We start from the raw sequence: 17,518 nt of genomic DNA on the forward strand, positions 1-17,518 counted from the left end.
CCAGGGAAAAGTAGAGAAAATTTAGCCAGAGACAAGCAAGGACCAAATCATAGGGTCTGAAGACCACGGCAAGGTGTTACAATTCTAAGGGCTATATGAACCCACTGGACAATTTTAAATGTGGAAAGGATGTGATATAACTTACATTTTTTTATATTCTTATTTTTTTGAAGTGTAGTTGATTAACAGTGTTAGTTTCAAGTGTATAGCAAAGCAATTCACTTATAAATATACATACACACATGTATATTTTTCAGATTCTTTTCCATTACAGCTAATTACAGGAAATTGAATGTAGTTCCCTGTGCCCTACAGTAGGTCCTTGTTGTTTATCTATTTTAATTTACATTTTAAAAGAAAAGTCCTCCATTTGCTGTGTCTAACTTTTGAGTTCTCTTCCCTTCACATGTGCTATTCTGTTCCTTACGTCCAGCCACCCCTGTTTTGCTCACAACATCTCCTCTGCCTAAAATGTCCTCTCTTCCTCTGTATTTTTAACCTCCTTTTCCCCAGCAGCTAGATTTTCCATTTCTGGAAACCTTTCAGTGCTCTGCTCTAATGCCTTTTCCTTCCTTTAAAGGTTAATTCCTTTCACAGTCCCACCCCAGTTAGCAACTCTCTTGAAGTCTCCTATACAGCTTTGTTGCTGTCTATTTTGTTGTATTGTTCACATTCTATTTTCTGTTCTGGCTATTTGTGCCAATGACCTTGTCCTTCTCTCTGCCTCAGCTGCCCACTCTCATACTCAGGCTCTGTATCTAGCCATTACCAAGAGCTTCAATTTCTCCATGATCTAAATTTTAATCATCTAACTCTTCAACTTCCACCACTTATCCTTCGAGCTCACTGTCTTAGTACCCTGACTTCAATCCCACTGGGACTTAAAATCGACTGAGCCTACTATCTTTTCACTGTCTCCCAACACCCTCGTGTTCGCATTGCCCTCTTACGTACCATAAATCCTATGGTCCCTCATTGGACTCATTCCCTGGTGTACACCCTCAGTCCTGCAGTCCTCTCTTACTTTGTCATAATCATGTAGCAAAATTCCAACCCTGGTTAAATACAACTTTCTAACTACTTTGCATTTACATAAATGTGGCTGGGAAAAAATGCTCAACATGCTTATGAGTCTCATTTTAAACACAGGATCACTAACATCTAGTTAGCCCTCAGTGCTTCCTGGCGATCTTACTAATTTAGTTCCTCTCTCTTTCTTCTAGTGTGAGAAACAATTGTTTCATACTTTCTCTTCTCAAATCTCCAATAACTCTTCCTTCATCCTCACCCTCAGCTGATGGCCTTCATCTCATTTTACTGAGAAAGAAATAATCAGAAGAGAGCATCCATAAGCTCCCACTAACCCATCTCCCACCCCAGTTGTGCCTTTTCTATGTCAATTCTATGCCTGTCTTCTCTGCCTTTCTTCCTGTAACAACAGGAATGTTTGACACAGTGTTTGGCCCAAAGTGGGCAATAAATTCTGGTTAATTCATTGAACTGCATTGTTGTGTTTTCTGCATAGACAATAAAATTTAAGTGAAGGGAGTATAGGATATAGAGCAAAAAGATGGGGTTCTAGGCATATCCTTCTACAATTTGTCAGAATCAGTCTGAGAAAAGGAAATCAAGAATTAAGACAATTACCTAGATAATTAAGAGAAGAGTTTCCCACTTTCTCTTAATTTCCCAGATGGTTTTCTCAGTATCCCACTCACCTGTATAATCTGGTTTTTATGTGATCTATCATACAATAATAAAGTTTTCTCTAGGTTACTGTTATCTCATGGGCAAGAAAGAAGCTGATAAGTTACCTGTTTATTGGATTGCATCTTAATGCATGCATTGTTCACTATTATGGGTCAGGCTTTTAAAAAGATATTTGAAGACAAAGTTATATAATATTTTATGCATTTACATGATATTTCACTTCTTCTAGCAATCCTGTTTATCTCACATAGTCTTCAACAGAAAATAAGAGTATTTCTCTCACGTTACTTTTTTCTTTAAGAGGTTGCTTTGGGCGCAGCAGTCTGAAGAGAGGTGGCATGTATGGTGGAAAGGGCCTGGTTGTTTTCAGGCAGAATGACTTTGCATCTCATCTATTAGAGGCTGAGTTTATTAATCTGTAAAATACAGATGATCCCTACAGAGATATTCTAAGAATAAAAGAGATAGCAAGCGCTCACTTGTTGTTACCGTTATCAGACTTGGCCCCAAACCCAGTTTTTTTTTTTCCATGATATGTGCTCTAAACTTTATCTTGTATTGCAAGCATTTCAGTAATCTGGATTTTAACTTACTAGTTTTTAATAAAGGAGAGAATTTCCAGAGAAGACATGGACATTTTACCGGAGAGTTGGTATTTTAGCTTGAATTGCAAGAATTATAGAAGATTTCACTTGTATAAACTTGAAAGAATTGATAAATTCAGGTAGTTATTGCCAAAACAATATTTAATTGCAGTAATTATTACAAATGACAGTAGCAGAGGAGAAGCAAGATGGTGGAGTATAAGGACGCTCGTAGCTCACCCTCTCCCACAAATACACCAAAACTCACATTTACAGAATTACTCAGCCAACCAGAGCACCTGCCGAACTCTGACAGAACATTGCCCTTTTGAAAGACAAAGACGCCAAAAATCTGGTAGGAGAAAAGGAAAAAAGAAGAAAAAGCAATACAGTGCGGGACCAGTCCTGCGGGGAGGGAGTGATAAAGGAGGACTTGTGCTCATTTGCTGGGTGTCTCCTCTTAAAATGAGAGGGCAGCAGGACAGAGAGGGAACCTCTGAGATTCAGATCTGCCCTGAGCACCCCTTGAGCGACAGAACTGAGTTAAACGACACCCAGCCCGAGACGCAAGCTGGCAGCTGGGGCCGGACAGGCCACCCGAGCCAGACGGAGGACTGGGGTGGCTGCACTGAGGCAGCCCTGGGGGACTGCAGGGTGCTGCGCACTGCGGCTGGGAGGGGATACAGAGCAGAACAACCTCAGTCCCCCATAAATTGCAAAAAAGCAAAGCAACATGGCTGGTGTGCCCTGGGGGGGAGGGACGTCGTAGACTTTGTCTCCTCAGACCTGCGCCATTACTGACGCTTCTCGCAAGAAGAGAGGCAGGGTGCAGCCACAGTCGCCATCTCCTCCTGTGCGCAGGGCCTGGGTGGGGGTGGGGGTGGGGCCGAGACCTTAATCTGCACCCGGGGGCTCTGCAACCTAGGCAGGACTGAGACTTGTTCACAGCCTGAGGCAGATAGGATCTTTCTGCCTTGGCACCTCAGAGAACTTGCACTGCCAAGACAAACAAGGAGCTGAGATTTGGCATGGAGCAGGGGCGGGGTTGTTCCGTGATCTTCCCTGAGCCCGCCTTCGGAGTGCTGACCCGAGGTGGAGCAGGCAGCTGCGTAGGGCAGCGGAGCACCCAGCGCTGGGAGAGGGCAGGCGGCCACATGCCTTCTTGGTAGGAATGCAGCACCTGACCATGGTGCTGGGAGGGGGTGCAATCCTCCCACCTGCCTCCCCCTGTGCACAGCATCTGACTGTGGCATCAGGAGGGGGAGTGACCCGCCCACCCATCGGGTAAGAGCTCAGCTCCTGACCTAGTGTTAGGACGGGGCGCAGTCTGCTAGCTGACAGCCACTGGGAGCAGCAGAGACGAGGGCACCAACAGAGGGCCTCTGGAAACAGCAAGCTGAGTTCACAAAACAGGGCAAAGACACAAAGACCTCTCAATAAAATCATTAAGAGCACACTGTCTCCAGAAGAATTAGATAACTGATACTCCTTAAGCCACAGTGCCAGAGAAATATGAGCAATATGAAGAAGCAGAGGAACCACTCCCAATTAAAAGATCAAGAGAAATCCCCTGAAAGCACAATCAAGGAAATAGACACTGATGGCCTACTAGATCAAGATTTCAAAAAAGGAGTGATCAAAGTAGTGCAGGAACTAAAAGAAATAGTGTTTAGAGATATAAAATATGTCAAAAATGAAATAGAAGCTATAAAGAAGAACCAAGTAGAATTAGTAAACTCATTTGCTGAAGATGAGATCTGACCTAAAGGCTGTACAAAGCAGGCTAGATGATGCAGAAGAACGAATTAGTTACCTAGAAGACAAGACAATATAAAGCACCCAATCAGAACAACTGCAAGATAAATAAAAAACAATGAAAACAATATAAGGGACTTATGGGATAATATAAAGCATACCAATCTATGTATAATAGGGGTTCCAGAAGGGGAAGAAAGATCAAAGGGGATTGAAAAGGTATTGGGAGAAATCATGACTGAAAACTTCCCAAACCTAAAGGAATCAGATATCCAAGTACAGGAGGCTCAGAGGGTCCCAGACAGGAAGAACCAAAACAGACCCACACCAAGACATACCATAATCAAGATGGCCAGAGTCAAGGATAAAGAAATGATCCTAAAGGCAGCAAGAGAAAAGCAAAGAGTGAGTTACAAGGGAACCCCCATAAGGCTCTCAGCTGATTTCTCTACACAAACACTACAGGCCAGAAGGGAGTGGCAAGATATATTCAAAGTCCTGAATGAAAAAAAGATGCAGCCTAGGATACTTTATCCAGCAAGGCTATCCTTTAGGATAGAAGGAGAGATAAAGAATTTCACAGACAAACAAAAACTAAAAGAGTTTAGCAACACTAAACCCATGCTAAAAGAAATATTGAAAGGGCTATTCTAAATAGAAAAGCAGCAGGATGCTACAGAAATGAGAAACTCATAACTGGAAAAGTGGTAACTCATGATTTACAAATAAAATAAACACAAAATTGTAAAAGAAGGCATCTAAGTCATTAAGAGTGGGATAGGGAAGCAAGGAAAGCCACTGTGGAAAACAGTATGGAGATTCCTCAAAAGACTAGGAATAGACTTACCATATGACCCAGGAATCCCACTCCTGGGCATATATCCAGAAGGAACCCTACTTCAAAATGACACCTGCACCCCAATGTTCATAGCAGCACTATTTACAACAGCCAATACATGGAAGCAGCCTAGATGTCCGTCAACAGACAACTGCATAAAGAAGAGGTGGTATATCTATACGATGGAATACTATTCAGCCACAAAAACTGACAACATAACGCCATTTACAGCAACATGGATGTTCCTAGAGAATGTCACTCTAAGTGAAGTAAGCCAGAAAGAGAAATAAAAATACCGTATGAGATTGCTTATATGAGGAATCTAAAAAAACCCAAAAAACAGAAATACAAAACAAAAACAGACTCACACATAGAATACAAACTTGTGGCTGCCAAGGGGGCAGGGGGAGGGAAGGGACAGACTAGGATTTTAAAATGCAGAATAGATAAACAAGATTATACTGTATAGCACAGGGAAAAATATACAAGATCTTGTGGTAGCTCATGGAGAAAAAAATGTGACAATGAATATATATATGTTCATGTATGACTGAAAAATTGTGCTCTACACTAGAATTTGACACAACATTTAAAAATAACTATTACTCAATAAAAAAAGTAAAAAAAACAAAAACAAAAACATCACACTTGAGCAAATCCCACCAAAAAACAAAGGAAAACTTAATTTTTTTTAGTGCAGTGTAAACATCTTTTCTCCAGGAAAAAAAAAAAAGTGACAATAGCAATAGCAACATTGAAATTTAAAAATCAAATTATTCGTAGAATTTTTTCCTGCCTTTTTGTGATACATTTTTTATGACTGCTGAAGCATGTAAATACCCTCTATAATAAACCGATAAAATAAGCATTTGTTCTAAAAAGAGGGGCTTGTGTTTTGCATTCTTCTTGAGGCTATCAGCCTACTCAAAAACAAAACAAAAGAGAACAAAACACCTATTACATTAACTAAGGAGGCATTCTACATTCTTAGTCTAATAATCCCAGCCTAGAATTGCCTTGACCTGTTTCCCTACTTATAAAAAATATACTTATCTCTGAGACCTCATCCAAATGCTCTATTTTAAGTGTTGATTTTCTGTCCTGCTTGAAATTAACTGTTCTTTCTTTGAATTGTTAAAGTTTTTTTTTTTTTTACAAATTTCAGCTTCAATCACCACAATTTTTGCCATAAACACTAATACCCCTAAATTGATTTCCTTAAATTTTTAAAATGGACTCGTATTTTAAGATAGCCAACCCCTAAGCAATGATACCTACCAAATACTGAGTTTGATATAGTAGTTTACCTTCTCTAATATACCTCTAATATAAAATATTCTCTAATATAAAATAAATCCTACCTAAAGTCATCTCATACATTGCTAGCAATGTGAGTACTGATCTTTTAGATAATGCTGCTAAAGTACATTGATTATACCTGTGCTAAATATTGATTAAATTCTAAATTGTATCCTATTTGTTACTACTTACTGTTTTCTTTCTTCCACTTACCAGAGATCATGTTTCCTTTGTGCGTCTACCGCGTGCTCAGTTACAAGTCTTGTCTTTAGTAATACTTGAGTACCTTTTTATGTTATTGTTGAAATAGCACTGAGCTCATCTTACTGTTACTTGGTTGGCGTAAAAAATTTTCTCTGTATTTACTCTCTATCATCCCTAAGTATGATTTGAAGTTTTCTGTCGAGTTCATTTACCAAACATGAAAATTGAGATTACATTTTAGCTCAGTAATATGTCAATACCTAGGAAATTTGGAAGGCATTTCTCCTTAGATGACTAATGAACTGGCAAGAAGAATATAGCCTGTGTTGTCAATTTGTGAAACAAGATTCATTGTGGATGGATTAGGCAATAGTACTTTCAGGCTACAAAATATTCTTTTATAAGTCTATAAAATAATCATTGTACATTATTTATTCCTATAGGGAAACTTAAGTATTGTATTTTATCAACACTCTTCAAAAAAACTAAAATAAATTTATCCTATTTAAACATCACATGAGGAGGAGAACTCTCCTTTTAAAAACTGCCTTACTTATATGAAGTATATAGTTTTCACTGTTTTGAGTTATTTATTGCCTTTGCTTATAAACTTCTTGGAGCTAGGAGATTAGACAAGTTAATTCCTCATGATCTTGGCTTATTTTGACTCTTTGTCATCATATTTATGAATGACAGCTCCATTTCCTAAAAATGACATATAGAGGCACAAATTACAAAGGGAAAAACTAAATAATTTGACTACTTTAAAAAGGAAGGCAAGCTAACAATAGCATCAAATCTTCTATGTATCAACTTTTCATAAATAAAAGTCAGATGACAAATTGGAAGTTATATGTTACAAATATGAAAAGGAGTAGGTTAACTTACCATGAATATTCCATTAAATATGCATTCCTTTCAATCTGGCAATTTTACTTTACCACTTTAAAATGCCAAGACTTTGTCAAATTCATCATTGTATTTTCAGCACATGGAATGTGGTAGATGCTCAAGAATATTTTTTAGTTGAAATAGTAGAAGACTCAGAGAATGATCCTAAAGAAGGCTAACCTTTAAGAGATAGACAAAAAATGAAGAAGCCTGAAAACCACAGAGGAAATAAGGAGGAAAATGAGTATGATATGAAAACAAAGGATGAAAGATATTCAAGGAGAGATTGATCCACAGTGTCAAATGGTGTTTGGAAATCAAATATGATTTAAAAATTTAGAATATCCATTAGATTAAGCAGTAGTGAATCACGATGACCATGACAGGTAAAGGAACAGAATAGTGGAGTTATAAACCAAACATCAGGGGTTTGGAGAATAATTGAAACTGAGAAGCTGAGACAGTGGATATCAGCATTTTTTTTCATGAATTAGATTATGGATAGGAAAAGAGACAAGTTATCAAGGTGTATGGGGTTGATGAACATTTTTCCTTATGAGTGGGTAAGTTTTGAGTATACTTACAATGGTGTAACTAGCCAGTAGAGGTCCTGAAGTTGTGAGTTGAGAGCATATCTGAAGGATCATAAATCCTAAACTATTAAGTTCACACATATTTGTGTACTATTTGTGTAGGACAAAGTGGTCATATACATTTTCATATGGTTCAACCTAATAGATTGGAGAACTTGAACAAACTGTAGGCATCCTCTTGAGAGTATGAATGGATGTAAGTAGGTTTGTTGCTTTGTTGTCAGGAAGTTGAAGGAATTCTCACCTAACTGATCACCACATTATTTCCTTGAAGTAGCAGAAACATGAGAGGACAGGTGATGAGAATTGAAAGTTTGAGGAGGCTGGAGAAGTTGAAAATAGTCATTGTGGAAAACAGGAATATAGACTAAAGGAAGGTAGTAGAAATAGCACGTGGAGCTGAGGGCTCAGAAGAACTGGCACTTCCTGCACATTTGTAGTGTTCCTCAGTGGTCTGTCTGGGCAGAGATGAGCCATTGTTCAGATAGTTACAGACTCTGTAGAATTTATCCAGGTATGAATGATAAAAGAAATATGGGACAAGAGAGTTAAATGGAATTTAAGACATTGAATTTGTTGGAATGATGAATCTAAGGATCACAAGAGGAACAAAGATGACTCTGTGTGTGTGTGTGTGCGTGTGTGTTTGGTGGAGATGACAGCTGAAGTATATGAAGAATTCATAGATTGGAAGAGCCAATGAATAATAATTTTAAAAGCTGATGCATTATGCATTAGAAGTAACTAAGACTGTAAGAAGGAAGGTTAGGATAGTGATAGTTGTCCAAAGTTATGATTCAGAGAGAATAACTGCAAGTCATGACAAAATCTAGGGTGTGGGCATGAAAGTAATATTTCAAGAGAAGATTACAGAGATGAGATAATTAAGGGAACAAATGACGAGAACATTGGAAGTCAACCACATGGGAACTGAGGCTACCTTGGGTAAATGTAAGACTTGGAGAAGAGAATGAGATAGGGAGGCGAGTGTCAGTCTTTAATAAGTAGAAGGCATTATCATGGGTCTATGAGGACAGTAGTGAAGAAGGAAAGGGGTGGTGAGCAGCATTGTTTGAGCTTCACATAACAAGACAGTTCACAAGGGTGTGGAGAGTAATGATCTGGGGTGGCATCGAGGAGTGAGGAGGACAAAAACTAAATCCTCAACAATAAACCCTTGAGAAGGCTGTAAAAAATTCTGTGTTCTGAAGAAAGAACTATATTTCAATTTTCCAGGGATATAGACACTATTCAATGAAAAAAATGTTTGGATGTAGCACATTCCAGAAATTGTGAAAGTGCAGAAGATAATTTATCCTAAGGAAATAATTTTGAATATGTGCAAAAACTAGCCAGAAGGATGTTCATTATTACAGTGTTATTTATAATGTATCAATTTTAACATGATTGAAAAATTTTAAAAATAGAAGCCACTTAAATTAAAAACAATTTATCATGGCATTTTCCTGTAAACTACTTAATCATAGGTAAAACATAGTGTCTTAAGTCTTACTACGTGTATACATGTCTTACATCTAGGTATATATGTTTAATATATGTATGTGTTCTGAAAAAGCTTTAAGTGTATTTATAAACTTGAAGTTATGCTATTCAGAGATATTAATTACTCTTATTCAGTTTGGGGGCCATCTATCTTTTCATTGTTTTACATCCAGTCCTAGGAGTACATTCACAATGCTGAATTCCTAGAGCCTCAGATGCTATTACAGAAGCTGAGGGAAGCCTCTCATTATAATGACAGGTTTGCTTTTCAAATTAAAGTCATTAAAGTCACTGTTTTCTACAGTGACATGCTTTCACTTGACAGAGTCCTTTTATGCCATTTCTATAAAATCCAAACTTGATTTTAACAATTAATGTGGGAAATAACTTAAAATCCACTAATGGGTGTTATTACAAGAAGAGACTCTTGGTGGTTACCAGAGGTTGGGGTAAGAGATGGGCAAAATGGGTAAAGGGGTCAAAAGGTACAAACTTACAGTTATAAAGTAAATAAGTCATGGGGTTGTAATGTACAGCATGATGGTTTCAGTTAATAATACTGCATTGTATATTTGAAAATTGCAAAGGGAGTAAATCTTAAAATTTCCATCACAAGGAAACAAATTTGTAACTAGGTATGATAACAGGTGTCAGTGTGACATTGGGGTGAACATTTCACAAGATATACTAATGTCAAATCATTATATGGTACATTTGAAACTATAATGATATATGTCAATTATATCTCAATTTTTTAAAAAAGAAGATATTTCTGAGGCAGAGAATTGTACAATTTTTTAGAAACTCATTGTAGGAATGCAATAATTCAAGGAATCTGTTTCATAGTTATTCACTTTTAAGAAAGAAAAAAAGGACTAAGTATTATAAATATATTTACAACTCTATATATCACTATGTCTAAATACAGAGTGGCTTACTAGAAAAATAAAGTATTTCTGTGTAAAAAAGAGTCTTTAAAGGTAGTATGAATTCTAGGTAAGTGAATTTTAAGTTAATGAGGAAAATCCAAACAACCAGTAGCTGATGAGTTGTTAGTTGGGAATTAGTCCCAAGTAAATTTGATGAACAATTAAATCGTTCAACTAACATAGTATGTGCCAGGCATTCTAATTGGTACTGGCAGGCACAACAAAAAGTATGATATATTTTCTTCATAATAGTCACAGGTGACAAGAACTAATAAATAAAGGGTTATTTGTATATTCCAAATGGAGAAAACCCTCTGAGACTTAACTACACTGGGGCATGGATTATCCATGGAGAGTAGAGATAGCTTTTCAACAACACCTCTTCCACTCAGCCCAGCACACTCATCCCTTACTATTCCTGTGAGCCTCAAAGCCAAAGAAAGCCAAAGGCAATATGGCAAAAATTTATCTGAGTAGGGATTGGGACCATCGAGTTTTTAAGGATTTTAGTTAGATCTGGAGGGAAAATTTTTGAAAATCTTGAAAATGGAAAGTAATAGGAATGGAGAGGTCTAAATGGTTCCTTAGTCTATTGACCAGATGAAGGTCTTTTACTTTCCCAGCTTTTTACTTCAGTCTATTTTTCCTGTCTCTCTCCCTTTACATCACTTTCATTTCTCTCCTTACCTTTCTGGTAGATTTATTTTGCCTTTAACCAGCTATAACATTTAACCAGAATTGACATTTACATAAGCCTTAAAAGAAACTGAATTAAAACTGTATGTTTATTTATCCCTATCCCTCCAATGCCAAAAATGGTGACTGGTACATAGCAGTTCTTGAGTAAATGCATGACTATTAAAGATACTGAAGAGCAAAAAATAGATTAACTAAATTCTCTTTATTGGTGTGGAATCACCATTTTCACCCTGCAGATTAGAGATATTTTGAAATAAAAATAATAGTAGTAGTAATTATCATTTTGTTTCTATTATTGTCCATTTGAAAAGAATATCCTAATGGGTGCTAGTTCTAGAAGTAATATCAATTAAATGTGAAAAGTTGTTTTTGTTTAATTTGTTTTTTAGCAACCTAAACCTTAATTTGTGCCTCTAAGGTGAGCAGGGAGAAGGGGGAACATTTTTAGTCAAATGGTCTGCCCCTGAGCTAGTCATTCAAGGGGAACATTTTGAATGATTATAAGGAATTGTAACTAATGGGGGAGACTGTGATCCAGAAATCCACGTGTATTTTATTGAGTTTTATATACAATATTATATTATTACCAGTGAAGAAAAGAGTGCAACTCTAGTTAAAAGTCATTAGAAAAGACATTTGTAATTCCCTTATTACCTTGAGCAACTTGCACTCATTAACATCATATTTGTATATGAAGAATTAATGTTCAAGGTGTAGAAAAATACAGAATAGATCAGACAGGGGAGTGGGGGCTAAAAACATTTAAGATTTATTTTCTAGAGACTTCCTTCCAAATACATTAAAAACAAAAATCTTAGAAGTATTTGCTTCTCACTTTTTATAGTCTTATGTACAAATTATTCTTATATTGTTCTTTAATTTTTTATTTTAAAAGGCAAATGATTTCTCAAAGGACATTAAAATTCTTATTTTTTGAAGTTTTACTTACATTTATCAGTTTCACAATGGGGATTAAAATACAGTACTTTCTATACAACTTATGTATTTCTTCCATTTTCAGTGTATCAAATGCATAATTTAGAAAGATCAGAAACAGCATTATGTATTCTAAACTCTGAGTTGAGGGTGAGAAAACACCTTCTTACTTTCTCCATCATTCCACACCTACAAATTTACACAATTTTACCTCAGCCTCTCTGTTTTTCCTCCTTTCTCTGTGATTATGTCATTTTCACATTAAATATTCCAATTAAAATCCAACATGTTAAACTTACCAAATCTTAAATAAAAAATCATTAGCATTGTTTCCTGAAATAAGAATATTAACATTACTGTTGTTATTTTCTTCAACAATAGAGAAAAAAACTTTTGAATTTACAATTCAGAATAATTTCCTGAATTGGAAACCACAAATCTGAAACAAGTCTTTTAAATGTAAAAAATAATAAACTTACTGGTACATCATACGCCGTTGAGAATGCAGACTCTTCTGCCTCTGTGCTGCTTTGTGATTTCTTGTCAAATGAGTAGCATCCTGGGCATTCTTTCAGACTTGGAAACTGGATAAAGAGAGAATACTTAAGGACTTAAAATAAACTAGTTTAACAAGTTGGGATGGGTAAACTTTAACCAACAGTATGGTTTGAGGTAAAGAATCACTTGAGAATCTTTGTTGCAGGAAGTAAGAATTTCCTGGTTCTGGCTAATTAAATGAGAAATAATATTGTGCCCAAAACCTAAGCAACACCCTTGGAGCAGTTTTTGTTTGTCTTTCAAGAGATGGCACTCTGTTCTGAGTCAGTACAGTCTGGTCTTAAGGCCCTGCCTTTATTTCTGTCAGAGGCAAGTGTGAAACAAGATCCGAGATTTCCGTAGTGGGTTTCCTTGACTCACTTTTCTTGCTGCGGTGGTACGTGTACTCATTATGTCTGCCCAGTAATTCATTTGTGTCTGCTTAAAGGGGAATCCAGCTTTAACGTGGGAAAATGAAAACATATTTGTGCCATTGCCTCTTTCAAGGGCTTCCCTGACTCTCCATGCGCTTTCCTTTGTAGCTACAGCAGCGTCTTTGAGTTTCCTTTTCTGTTGATCAGATCCTTTTCTCCTCATTGTGTCTTTGCCCGCATGCCTAAAATATTGTTTCCTTTCTTTGTAGTGCAGTTCTCAATTCAAAATCCACCTCACTGAAAGGTTCAAGTCATTTAGTTAGGATCTGACTACACAGGGTCCGTAGACTCTGAAAGCCTACATTCTAAGATAACTGCTCCTGGATGTTTTCTTTTAATTTCCCTACCAACCAAACAACCCTCGACCCATGCTTTCCCTTCAAGCAGGCATTTAGTTTTAGTTTTGCTTAATTTCAAAATGTTTCTCCTGTTAGATAGTGAAAGATTTGAGGCCAGAAACTGTGATGTCTTTGAATGAATGCACTTATCAGCACCTCTGCAAACACTTTGACATTCAACATGTGGTGAATCTTTCCTTTAGTCAATTTGACAATCAACATTTAAATTCATATTTCAGTTTCTCTTTTCTTTTGAAAAGAAGTTTTTGGCAAAACAGAAACATATAATTACAATTAATAAATGATCATGGGGAGATGGGGCCAAGATGGTGGAGTAGTAGGACGCTCGTAGCTCAGCCTTTCCCACAGATACACCAAGACTCACATCCACGGACCCACCCAGCCAACCAGAGCACCTGCGGAACTCCAACAGAGCATTGTCCTCTTCAAAAGACAAAGATGCCAAAAATCTGGTAGGAGAAAGGACAAAAAGAGAGACGAAAAGGCAAAACAGTGTGGAACCGGTCCCGCAGGGAGGGACGCGCAAAGGAGGACTGGCGCTCATTCACTGGGTCTCCCCCTCTCCAACGGAGAGGCCAATGGGAAGGAGGGGGAGCCTCCGAGGCTCGGATCTGTACGGAGCAGCCCTTGACTGATAGAACTAAGTTAAATGGGCACAGAGGGTCCCTGCAACACCCAGCCCGAGACCCGAGGTGGGAGCTGGGGGCCAGGACAGGCTGCAGGAGCGGGCAGAGGACGGGGACAGGGACGGCTGCGCTGAGGCAGCCCTGGGGGACTGCAGGGTGCTGCGCAACGTGGATGAGTGGGTGCACAGGGCAGAACAACCTGGGCTCTCCGTAAAACAGCACAGCTGATGTGCCCTGGGGGGAAGGGTGCATACCCCATCTCTGAAAACCCACGGAAGGTTTTTGGTGAGGAGAGCTGGGGCTCAGGTGCAGCTGCCATATCCTCCAGCACTTGGCATCCAGGTGGGGGTGGGGGGTGAATCTGCAGGCCTGAATCTGCGCCTGGGGGCTTGGCACCCTCAAAGGCCAGACAGTGACTTGTTTGCAGCCGCAGTCAGATAGGATCCTTCTGCCGTGGTGCCTTGCAGAGTTCGTGCCGCCAGGACAAACGAGCTGAATTTAGACACGGAGCAGCGGCGGGGCTGTTCTGCAGTCTTCCCAGGGTCCGCCTGGGGAGCGCTGACTTGGGTCGGAGCGCGCAGCGGCGTGGAGCTGCGGAGCAACAGGCACTGGGAGATGGCAGGTGGTCCCTCGCTTTTCCAGCAGGAATGCTGTGCTGGGAGGAGGCACGATCTGCTTGGCGACGGGCACTGGGAGCAGCACAGATGAGGGCGCCAACAGAGGGCCTATGAAAACAGCAAGCTGAGTTCGCGAAACAGGGCGAAGACAGAAAGACTTCTCCGTAAGAGCACACAGTCTCCAGGAGAACACCCCCTCCCCCCCTTTTTAAAAAATCTGTTTTTACCTGTTGTATTTTCCATTACTTTTTAAATTTTTACCTTTCAAACAATTATATATCCTCTCAGTTTTAATCCCTTTTAAATTTTTCTTTTAAAAAATATTATTATTTTAAAAAATCCACGTCATGTCATTTTTCTCTCTCTTGGTTTTGACCTCCTGTTGATTATACACAGGTTTCAAATGTTTTTTTTCCTCTTTTCTCCTTTTTTAAAGGTTTTTAAGAGACGTCTTAGCCCGATTGCTATTCTGCTTCAACTTGCTCTTCAATTATTCATTATACACTGTTTTCAAACCTTTTTTTCTCCCATTTTTCAAAACTCCCTCTTTATCATATCTTTTTCTGCCTGTTCTATTTTTTATTACCTTTTTAATTTCTACTTTCTAAAAAATTGTATATGCTTCTAGTTTTAATTCCTTTTTAAATTTTTCTTTATAAACAATTGTATATGCTTCTAGTTTTAATTCCTTTTAAATTTTTTTAAGTATTTATATTATTTTTTTTTTAAAATCCACCTGATTTCATTTTTATTTCTTTTGGCTTTGATCTCCTGTTATTGATTATAAATAGGTTTCAAATATCATTTTCTGATCTTTTTTCCTTCTTTTAAAAGGGTTTTTAAAAAAGATGTCTCAACTTGAATGCTAGTCTGATTCAAATTACACCTCTATAATTATTATACACTGTTTTCAACTTTTTTTCTCCCTTCTTTTAAAACTCTCTTTCTCTCTCTCTTTTTTATTTTTTAACTTTTATCCCTACATAGGCATTAGATAGATAAATAAATAAACTCCTTTAAGGACCACAATAAATAACTGATACTCTGTAAGCCAGAGTGCCAGAGAGAGATGAGCAAGATGAAGAAGCAGAGAAACCATTCCCAATTAAAAGACCAAGAGAAATTCCCTGAAACAATGATCAATGAAATAGATATCGATAACCTACTAGATCAAGATTTAAAAAAAGGAGTGATCAAAGTACTGAAGGAACTAAAAGACATAGTGTTTAGAGATATAAAATATGTCAAAAATGAAATCGAAGCTATAAAGAGCCAAGTAGAACTGGTAAACTCATTGACTGAGATGAGAACGGATCTAAAGGCTGTGCAAAGCAGACTAGATAATGCAGAGGAACGAAATAGTTACCTAGAAGACAGGACAACAGAAAGCACCCAATCAGAACGACTGCAAGATAAACAAATAAAAACAAATGAAAGCAACATAAGGGACCTATGGGATAATATAAAGTGTGCCAATCTTCGCGTAATAAGGGTCCCAGAAGGGGAAGAAAGATCAAAGGGAATTCAAAAGGTTTTTGAAGAAATCATGACTGAAAACTTCCCAAACTTAAAGAAGGAATCAGATATCCAAGTACAGGAAGTTCAAAGGGTCCCAGACAGGAAGAACCAAAACAGACCCACACCAAGGCATACCATAATCAAGATGGCCAGAGTCAAGGATAAAGAAATGATCCTAAAGGCAGCAAGAGAAAAGCAAAGAGTGAGTTACAAGGGAACCCCCATAAGGCTCTCAGCTGATTTCTCTACACAAACACTACAGGCCAGAAGGGAGTGGCAAGATATATTCAAAGTCCTGAATGTAAAAAAGATGCAGCCTAGGATACTTTATCCAGCAAGGCTATCCTTTAGGATAGAAGGAGAGATAAAGAATTTCACAGACAAACAAAAACTAAAAGAGTTTAGCAACACTAAACCCATGCTAAAAGACATATTGAAAGGTCTACTCTAAATAGAAAAGAAGCAGGATGCTACAGATATGAGAAACTCATAACTGGAAAAATGATAACTCATGATTTACAAATAAAATAAACACAAAATTGTAAAAGAAGGCATCTAAGTCATTAAGAGTGGGATAGGGAAGCAAGTATTTTTTTTCTTAGAGTATTTTATTTCTTTCTTTTACAAATTTTTTTGTTTTCGGTAAGATGGGTTTGAGATATAGTAGAGGGCTAATAGAGTTACAGAAAAGGGTAACCACAAGCCAGAAACTTACAAGGGAATCACAAAAACTAAGTAAAATCCATGATAATACAAAGGAAAATTACCAAACCACAAAAGGAAGAAGAAAGGAACAAAGAGGAAATACCAAGTCAACTGCAAAGACAAGTTCAAAATGGCAATAAACACACATCTATCATTAATTACTGGAAATGTTATTGGACTAAATGCTCCAGTCAAAAGACAGAGTGGCAGACTGGATAATAAAGCAAGAACCTTCAATATGCTGCATACAAGAGACCCACTTTAGGGAGAAGGACACATACAGATTGAGAGTGAAAGGATGGAAAAAGATATTCCATGCAAATGGAAAAGCCAAAAAAGCAGGTGTTGCAGTACTGATTTCAGAAAAAATAGACTTTAAAACAAAGGCCATAAATAAAGTTAAAGAAGGACATTTTATAATGATTAAAGGAATGATACAAGATGAGGATATTACACTTGTTAATATATATGCACCCAATATAGGAGCACCTAAATACATAAAACAATTACCAACAGGGATAAAGGGGGATATTGATGGGAATACAATCCTAGTTGGAGATTTTTTTTTTTAACATTTTTTATTGATTTATAATCATTTTACAATGTTGTGTCAAATTCCAGTGTTCAGCACAAGTTTTCAGTTATTCATGGACATATACACACTCATTGTCACAGTTTTTTCTCTGTGAGTTATTATAACATTTTGTGTATATTTCCCTGTGCTATACAGTGTAGTCTATTCTACAATTTTGAAATCCCAGTCTATCCCTTCCCACCCTCC

The 17,518-nt window shown here is 37.6% G+C and overlaps 1 protein-coding gene across 1 annotated transcript in view; it reads right to left on the reverse strand.

Annotated features, from left to right (window-relative positions):
* The window catches only part of LOC105078906 (transmembrane protease serine 11G-like), a 36,117-nt gene extending 23,309 nt beyond the window's left edge, over positions 1–12,808 (reverse strand). Inside the window, exon 1 of the mRNA XM_045504701.2 lies at positions 12,421–12,808. Within this exon, the coding sequence (XP_045360657.2) occupies positions 12,421–12,431 (11 nt within the window). The 5' untranslated portion in view covers positions 12,432–12,808. The remainder of the gene's footprint in view (positions 1–12,420) is intronic.
* Positions 12,809–17,518: the final 4,710 nt, after the last annotated feature.

The sequence above is a fragment of the Camelus bactrianus genome, chromosome 2, assembly GCF_048773025.1.
Source record: "Camelus bactrianus isolate YW-2024 breed Bactrian camel chromosome 2, ASM4877302v1, whole genome shotgun sequence".
Taxonomy (NCBI): Eukaryota; Metazoa; Chordata; class Mammalia; order Artiodactyla; family Camelidae; genus Camelus; species Camelus bactrianus.